The sequence below is a fragment of the Aegilops tauschii genome, chromosome 1 (assembly GCF_002575655.3).
Source record: "Aegilops tauschii subsp. strangulata cultivar AL8/78 chromosome 1, Aet v6.0, whole genome shotgun sequence".
NCBI classification, from domain to species: domain Eukaryota; kingdom Viridiplantae; phylum Streptophyta; class Magnoliopsida; order Poales; family Poaceae; genus Aegilops; species Aegilops tauschii.
In genome coordinates, this window is record NC_053035.3 from 15,619,540 (window position 1) to 15,628,786 (window position 9,247).

A 9,247-nucleotide genomic window follows, 5' to 3' on the forward strand; every position below is an offset into this window, starting at 1 on the left:
ACACAGGCGCCGATTTAATAATAAATATGATGATATGATGCATGGCATATGACAGAAAATGACATGGGAGAAGAGTGGTACAAAAATATGTACCTTCTACTAGAAAGTCTTCCTGCTTTAACCAGTCAAGGTACCCTAACCATTGTCCATAAAGTTAAACAATACCAACTTGTTCATGTTGCCAACAAAATAATGCGGGGAAGATCACATCTACTGTCTACCTTAGCTGCTTGTTGTTTGTCTCTTGCCGTGTCTGGTAAGCTAGCTTATTACATGAGGCCGGTCATTGTAGCTTGCAATTCAAAACGCATTATACTTGTATAAATCAGTAACTAATTGACAGTTGATATTAATTATTCCCTCCGTCTCATAATATTAGAGTGTTTTTACACTTATATTATGTGACGGAGGGAGTAGCAGCCAAATAGAACGGCATGATCTATGTGACGTTACGTAATATGAACTTATCCATACATGATTTACATATATGTCGACAGGAAGTTCAAAAAATTTATATATGTCGACAGCAAATGGTACTGATGGTCATGGTGCGCTTGGCGTGGGATAGCTGTTCTTGACTTCTTTGCACTCCAATTGGCAAAATTAAGTGAAGAGTGGTTAAGACTTTGATTTATCATGAGCAAAGGAACCGGTAATAATTAGGATTGCCATCTTTTGCAGGGAAATTAAGATCGACTTCACGAGGACCAAGTACTGGTCATCAACTGCACTTTTATGCTCACTAGTTAGGAATCGTGTGTTGCTATGGAAATATATATATTTCTTTAGAGATTTTGTTGGGCTGAGCACCGCATGCGCGTGCCCCTGATATGAAGGGGGGAAGGTGATGTTTAACACCTGCAAGGATTTGATAGTAAAGATTACTGCTTCTTCTTCAGTCCTACTAGCTCATAGTAAAGATTACTCACTCATAGATGTGCGTCACAATGAAACAATAGACGTTTTTATTTGGCATTATGATCAGGTCTTCCTTCTAGTGACCAGATCAAGAAACATCATGGCCCCTCCATGGCCCATGTACATTGTGTGCTGAACATGAGGATGCCTCGCATATCTTCTTCGAGTGCACTCGCACGTTTCTTGTGGGGATCCCTCCATCTTGGTGTTATGCAACGCGCTCGTAGGTTAGTTTGGTCCTGTTTCGCTGCGCTGGCATGCTGGGAACAAACTTACTATCGAATGACTTACCGTGTTCTGTAACCGCTAGAGTGATATTCTAAGTGCGTGCGTCAGTCACTGAAAGCGTTTGGTGGCCGTGTGGGGCTTTATTTCTAATGCCGAGTAGGCGCCTTCTTCTAAAGTAAAACAAAGATGGTGATACACTCATTCATCCGTCGTGTGAAAGTAGAAATATGGAACGAAGGGTGCTCCCTTGGGAAACAATGCACTACCCATCAGAAAGATCGATAAAGGAAAACAATGCAGTATTCCTAGACAAGGTGACAGTATATGATCTCACCGAGACGAGATCAACTATGCAAGACACGGTTGGTTACGTCAGGTTAAGACTTTGAGGTGTACGCACAGATAATTAAGAGCAACTTGTCTCGGTTGCTTGCAAGATAATGCATGTCAGTCGGCATCCTCGGTGTTTTCTGTTCTTTTCTTTTCCGGCGTACTGAGAGTAGAAGGAGAATGGATAATTGTCGGGAGTTGCTGTTCCGCGCATAGCTCGATAGAAGCAAACGCGCAGCTCGCACGTATTGGGCCGGCCCAGTTAGTGACCAGGCTTATTTTCTGGACAACATTTAGCCTGGTAAATTTATTGGGAAATATTCTATTATAATGTATTTTGTAAAAATATTTAAAAATTGCTCCTGAAATAATAATATTTTGTAAATTTGGTCTTGTTGCTTAAACATCTTTCTGTACTGTGGTTACTTTGCATTTGCAGGGTCCTATCTCACAACTGTCTGTCAGAACCGCTTACATTTCTGTGCATATTTACTACTCTGACTTGGAAGCTGCAACTACAGGTACATCATCGTCTCTAAGATCCAGGATCACACGGGTATGGCTCATGCTGCCACGTTGCAACAAGGCGGCTAGGAGATGCTTGGCCGCACAGCAAATGAGCTCTACTCGGTGGACTATGCAGCATGATTTGGCAGTACCATGCGTGACACCATGTATCATCAGTATCCGTCCCAAGTGGAAAGTCGCAAAGGGAATGCTGAACGGTAATCAGCTTGTGAAATGCATCATTGTTGGAGCTGAAAAGGTGGATCCACAGACCTTCTGAGGGTTATTAACATGTTCATGATGGAGTAGACACTAGATCCATAAGACCATAAAGCTTTGAGTTGCACACATGTGTTGGCTACTCAATTTACTCTCTGCACTAGTTTTACCCTATGAGCATTCTTCTAGGGCTTGTCTGGTTTCCTTCGTTATACATGCATGCATGCCTGTTATCCCTCGAGGCCATGTATTTGGTTGGGTAGTCCGTACCCGATCTCTATGCCGCAATGGTGTCTGTTAAGATGAATGACTGTTCTATCCCAGACTTGTATCATGGTAAATCAAGCGCCATATCAATCCCATGATTGTTCCTGTGTGTTCTTAGTTTTTTCTTGTTGTTGTTGAGAGCATAATCAGTCAGAGTGTTCTTGCCAGGACTTAATTGCTGAGTTGGAAGCAGCACTGCAGCAAGTTATTTCAGTGATTTTGTCTGCTTCATTTGCTTTCTAACATACAATTTCTTTTCAGATCCATTGGATGCTGCATCTTGGGAGAAGTGACGGTGATGACTGTTGAAGCTAACGTGCCAGGTTCTGCTCATGGTACCCGGTATGATGAAACTACGCTCCTCTCCATCGAGTCGTTTTACCTTACTCATCTCTTTTCAAGAAAGTTTGACTGAAGATTCTTGCAATGTGATGAACCATCAACCACGATACACTCACCAAGGACGAGCAGATGGCCTGTGTCGAGGTTGAGGAGTTTAGCATTTCCGTGGTCTGACAGTTCCAATCAAGTTAGTTTTCTTTTGGCTGGACGAACGAAGGAATATGATGTGTTATTTATGCATGCTTTTGGCTAGAAACATGTGAACAATATATGGTCTGTTAACCTTATGCTGTCAGGCAGTATATACTATATAGTACTGCCTTTATCTACCTACAGCGTTTTATTTTCTTTTGAACTGCACTGATGAAAAAAACTGGATCGTAGTTGTACTACAGACGCTTAGGCTGCTCTGGCGAACATATATGGAAGGCATGATGCTTGTTGCAGCTAACATGCACATGTGAATGGACTCTGAGAGGTACGCTGCTCTGACTTACATCTATCGGCCCTTCTTTCTATTAATTAGTGATGACAAATCAGTATCATTCGATTCATCATAAATTACACTCCTTCTATATGGTATATATTCGATATTCTACATGTCCATATATTCATGTAAACTTGATCAAAGTTTACAAAGTTAAGAGTTTGAAAAATATCTCATATGCACTATAATATGGAAACGAGAGAGAAATAACTACATGATTAAGAATCTCACAAAGACTTCAAGAAAACAACAATTATACAAAGAGGTAGTCAACGTGCTGTCGGGCCTGGATCGGCGGCCAATGTTGGTATCCTCAGCTCCGTTTCAAATGCAGTGTTATTGCTCACGTCGGTGGACTGCGCACTAGTGTAAGCATTGTAATTATCATCGCCACTGCTGCCACCGGTGTGGAAGCTAGGAGCGCGGCCCTCCTCGAGCTCCACACACTCCTGTAGCTGCGCCACCACGTCAGCCATGGTGGGCCGCTGTGCCGACCCCTGTGCGGTGCATTTGAGTGCAATCTCCGCCACCTTCCACACGCCATTGATATCATAACCACCCTGCATTCGCGCGTCCACCACGCCCTCCATGTTGCCGCGCGCCAGCCGCTGCCTTGCCCATTGGACGATGCTTGTGGGCTCTGGGTCCGAAAGAAGGGCTGGTTTCCCGGTGACCAGCTCCAGCAGCACCACTCCCAAGCTATACACGTCACTCTTGGTCGTTGGCTGCATCGTGGCCTGGTACTCCGGATCAACGTACCCGGGGGTAAAAGCGAGCGTGTTCGTGAAAAGATGGGTGTTGTTGTGGTAGTCAAAGGCTTTCGTCAAGCCAAAATCGGCGATCTTGGCCTCTAGCCTGGCATTCAGCAGAATGTTGGTGGCCTTGACATCCCTGTGGATGAGAGGCGGGTTGCAACCCGTATGCAGATACTCCAACCCTACACATGGCAAGAACATCAACATGTAAGTCAAATGCACGCCCAATAGCAATAATGTGCCTCGGGTGAATACAAAATTAGGCCATAACTATTGAAGAGCATCAATAAGCTGCTCTGGATTTGAGTGTGCACCTTGTGCAGATTCAAGTGCGTTTTTGAGTCTCTGCCTCCACGGTAAACATCCTCCATTGCGTCCACTTGCTACAAATACAATAACAACGTGTTTGTCCGAATTAATAGAAAGTACCTCAGGTGAACCACTAGGGCGACTTGCGCATTCACCATATGAGTTGAAAGCCAACTCCTTTTTGTTAGCCGTAGTTAGTATTCATACCTGCAATGTGCTCTCGCAGGGTCCCTTGTGCCATGTACTCGTACACAAGTGCCATATACTCCCGATCCTTGCAGTAACCAATCATCGAGACAAGATTCTTGTGATGAATCCGGGTTAAAATCTGGGCCTGCACAAGCACATCAAAATTTCACATCAAAATCACGCATTTCTGCCAATAGTTGACGGCGCATGCTGTTAAAGATCTGGTCCATCGCACCTCTGCGAGGAACTCCTTGACACCTTGATTGGAGGAATGAGACCGCAACTTCACCGCCACTTGAGTACCATCTTCCAGGAAGCCATCATAGACACGGCCGAACCCTCCTTCGCCAAGCACCCGGTCAAAGCCATTGGTTATCCTCTCGAGTTCCTTGTACGTGAACCGGCGATTCTCAACTAGTCGCAGAGAATCATCATCGCCGCCATAGCTCGTCGACACCGCCTCTTCATTTTGTGGCTTTACCGCTATCCTGTTTTTCATTGATCCTTCATGTATACGCAGGAAATTGATGAATTAATAGACCAAATATTGGCATTGTTGTGTGCTAGCTCAAACATGCCGAAAAGGCCTCACTCTAACCTTGCTGCTGGTTTCGCCGTCTTAGGAAGAACAAGACTAGTAGGGACACTGATACTATCAGCACGATGACAAGTATAGGGACGGAAACATAGATGGCCAGTTTGCTCTTCCTTTTAGCAGCAAGCTGACATGAATTGCGGTCGGTGCAAAGATTTGGATTGTTGCCATGTCTAATAAGTCGAGGACCAAGTTAATTAATGAAGTCCCCGCCAAAAAATTTAACGAAGAAGCTTAGTGGAATTTATCAAGTATGTATATACTATGAACACCTTAGAACCAGGAAGCCATCTTGAATTCTTTTGAGAAGTCCAGAGGGTATAGAACCACTGAGTTGGTTGCCAGACAAATCTCTAGAAGAAAACAAATTAGACACACTATATACACGTACATAATAACTCAAAGCAATTCGGTCCAAGTTTGACAAGACTTTTCTATATACTGCTTGTTGGAACTATTAATCTTGTTAATTATTGCATATGTGTCATATATTGTGCCCAAGTTTGTAAATAAGTGTGGTTGCTAATTAGTTAGGGCTAATTGTTACCCAACTTACATGACTGTCAATGATGGTAACTGTGAAAGGGCATCTGGAATTGAACCTGTCAAGTTATTGTTTGACAAATCCCTGCAAGATAGGGAAACAATATATTTAATTTCTTGAAGCTTGTGTTGCTGAGAAGTACAAACGAGATTAGGCCAAATAAATCCAGAACTCAGAACGTACAAGTATTGGAGAGCCTTTAGATGCGCGAAAGATGATGATATATCACTATTTAGACCACTGAAGGATAGGTTTCTACAAAAAGCACATACATAAAAGGATCAGCTTCATTTTCCATGGTTGTATACATAAGGCAATTTTTTGATCTCTCTGACCACACTCATCTTTGATCCTATTTTTTTTCAAAATAGATAATTTTTGTTATTGGTCTCAGGATCTCAGCCAAAATGTTATGACCTGAAACATCCCATCACAAAATAATGAGAAAACTAGAGGAAAACATATTTCAATTGAAAGCTTCAAATGTGAATACAATATATACAATTCAAGGGTGAACATAAAAAAATGTATATGTTGAAAGCTTACTAAAAATGTGAGAATTGATGAACTAAAATTATATAAATACGAAATAAAATTACAAAAAAAATATACATATTATGAAGAACAAGACAATGTTAGGAAACCCATGAATACTTTTAAAAAAATCATAAAAATCACAAAAGGTGTATTATTTGTTTATAATTTATGTCTGACTTTTCTTGAATTCCCCATACTAGGGAATGCCATCTTGATTTCCCCTTTTCTCATTTGTAACATTACATGATTTCCAATATTTGAAAATATATACAAATAACTTACATGCTTGTGATCCTTGGAGGGTTGGCAGCGGCATAGCTGCAGTTCAACCCATCCCATGCCATAGTCTTGGGAAAGCATGGGTCACCCATCCAGTTCTTCCGCACCCCGTACTTGGCCTTGATCGCCATGACGGCGGTTGCTACACGCATGCTTGCAGTAGTTAATCACATCGCACCAACCATTTCAGTAGCACAAGGTAGATAGATAGATAGATATACATACATACTCATAAATAGATGTCAAGATGTGCTTAATTATATGTCAATATGTGCTTAATTAAATTGATTACCATCCTGGGATTCTGTTCCAATGTTGGTGGTGGTGATGATGGAGAACAACTCGTAGGCGCTGATGATGGGCCGCAGCGTGGAATTGGCTGTGGCCTTGATGGTGACGATGTAGCTGCTGTGGCTCGGGTTGGTGAATTTATTGTAGACATAGGCTCTGCGGAGATAGCCTGGCGGCGTGTAGCCCGGGACCCAGCTTTCGTCGTGGTTGACACTGATGTTGAACTGGCGCAAGGCATCCCCGCCGAGGAGCTCCAGTTCGACCAAGTGCAAGACGGCGAGGTACCCCGGCCCCGGCGACACATTGTTGAGCTCGGGCGCCACCTCCCAGCCGAACCTGATGCTACCGGAGGCGTTCAGCGGCTTGATCGCCGTCTGCAGCACCGCCATGGGCGCCTCAAACTCGTCCCCATCGACGTCGTCCACCCTCTCGGTCGTCGTCATCTCCGCCCACATCGTGGCGTCGGACCTAGGGTACCATAGCCTGTCGTATGGATCATCGGGGAACCTGATGATAGTTCCGTTTATCGCGGCGAAGTTCCGCCTGCGCAGCAGGAACAGCCCCAGCTCTGCTGTTGCCTGTGGGTAGAGCGACATCTTCAGCGGCCTCAGCTCCAGCCCGGAGATGAAGGGCGTCCCGCCGCCGGTGTTCACCAGGCACACCTGCACCAAGTCGTGCGGCACGACTACGATCGCCTCCACCGTCACCCTGTTGTCCTGGTCCAACCCCCACCACGAAATGTTCACCGCCGTCCAGAAGTTGACGCCGATGTAGAGGTCGAACGACGCTGGTCGCTTGTTAAGGCCGTCGTAGTTGCCATAGAGAAACGTGGCACGGAAGAGGTACTTGAGGCCCGACACCAGGGATCCTAACGTGTAGCAGTTGCGAACGCCATCAGGGAAACTCCGCAGGCTGCGGACGTTCCTGGACCGCCATGGCAGGAAGTTCTCAGCCGAGAGGTTGTAAGGCGTGCCGGTGTCGGTGAAGCCAGCGTCTGAGACGTACACCAGCTTTGTCTCGTCGTCGACGTAGCTCTCCTCTCCCTGTAGCCCACAGTCTATGTTGATGAAACCTGCACAATGAATATGCAATGTTGATGAGGCAGCATGATTGAGAGAGAGAAGCCAATAACAGAAGAGAGAGATACCTCTGCTGTCAAGCTGTGCGCGACCATGGAGTATGTTGCCGGCGAGGCAGAGAATCAGCAGCCACCACCGGGGCGCCATTGTTCTACTGGCGCATTGATTGCATGCAAGCTGCTAACGAAGAAGCGTAATGGTACTGTATAGAACATAGCTAAGGAAACTACATGCCTACTAAGCAAAAATGGTACACCTATGTAATGTGTTTACGTTCTGTACGTAAACTTCCTTTCTAACTAATAAAATCACCCCTCTGAATTCTCATGTGGGCCTGCGTCCCACTTATCACCGGTTAAAACGGGCGGTTGTATGCACCTTCGGGTAGAGACACTGTTCATGGCCTTAGCTCCTATTATCTTTGATCATGTGGTTGTGAACGCAACACAATAACACCCCCTCCGGCTTCTTCTCCCCTGCACATCTTTGCCTACTTCTTTGTCGTCCTCCCACCCTTCTCTTCTCCATTCGCTCCTCCCATCCCCTTTGTTGCCCTAGAACCGCAACATCTCCTATTTTGGTGTTTCTTCACTGTGACCTCCAATGCCGCTGGTGCAAATGAGCACATAGTTACCCGTGCGATGTTCATGAGCCCCTAAAGATGATGGCGGCAACTGTGGTTGAGGATAGCCACCACTATTTCCATTGCCCCCACCCAATGTAGTTGGCGCTTCTCCTAATGACGACCATCCCTCCGAAGGACACCACTAGAATGGCTGCACGCTAAGGCAAAGGCAAAACCATTCAATCCATAATTATCTCCTAATACATAAAGGTTAATTAGGTCTGGTTCCATCTAATGAGCGCGGAAGAATAACATTAATGTTTATCCATGTTGTCACACACCTATTACACAACTTGCATGGTGACATACGTCCAACGTAAGGCCTACGGAATTTTACACATTCGCCACTAGTCAACTCCATTCTTTTTAAAGCCATCGACACTATACTATTTGGTATTGTAAATACTCTATAAGTGAAGCAATCCCCATTATATAAAAGTCAGGAAAACATATAGATTGTTGCAATATTGTCTGATGCTAATTTACTCACATGACTTAAAGTATTTTAATGGAGATTTGTTGTTAAAGTACGTTTGGAAACTTCGGTTCTCCCGCCCTTGCCAGTATTTTCACCAAATAAGAGGATATGATGCATGATACTATATGACAGAAAGTAACACAGGACAAGACAAAGGGTGGTACACAAACTGGTCCTTGTACTAGAAAGTCTTCCTGTTTCAACTAGTCAACTACTCCAACCATTTTCCATAAATTAACCAATACATAGTTGTCCCAGTTGCCAACAA

At 44.4% G+C, this 9,247-nt stretch overlaps 1 protein-coding gene across 1 annotated transcript; it reads right to left on the reverse strand.

Moving 5' to 3' along the window:
- Positions 1-3,335: 3,335 nt before the first annotated feature.
- On the reverse strand, positions 3,336-8,322 carry LOC109742478 (probable LRR receptor-like serine/threonine-protein kinase At1g05700). The gene is made up of 11 exons (XM_020301565.4): positions 7,945-8,322; positions 6,799-7,869; positions 6,510-6,648; positions 5,874-5,945; positions 5,703-5,774; positions 5,419-5,499; positions 5,150-5,319; positions 4,787-5,055; positions 4,570-4,696; positions 4,368-4,436; positions 3,336-4,235 (listed from the first exon to the last, which is right to left on the reverse strand). Exons 1-11 carry the CDS (start codon positions 8,021-8,023, stop codon positions 3,568-3,570), a joined length of 2,817 nt encoding a protein of 938 aa, XP_020157154.1. The 5' UTR covers positions 8,024-8,322; the 3' UTR covers positions 3,336-3,567.
- Positions 8,323-9,247: the final 925 nt, after the last annotated feature.

Bases quoted from the DNA above. Each gene is read 5' to 3' on its own strand.
- LOC109742478 (XM_020301565.4), bottom strand. From the start codon at position 8,023: ATGGCGCCCCGGTGGTGGCTGCTGATTCTCTGCCTCGCCGGCAACATA. The intron at 5,946-6,509 runs GTAAGTTATTTG...TGCTTTTTGTAG, and splicing joins CCTCCAAGGATCACAAGCAT to AAACCTATCCTTCAGTGGTC. The intron at 4,697-4,786 runs GTGCGATGGACC...GTGCTTGTGCAG, and splicing joins TCAAGGAGTTCCTCGCAGAG to GCCCAGATTTTAACCCGGAT.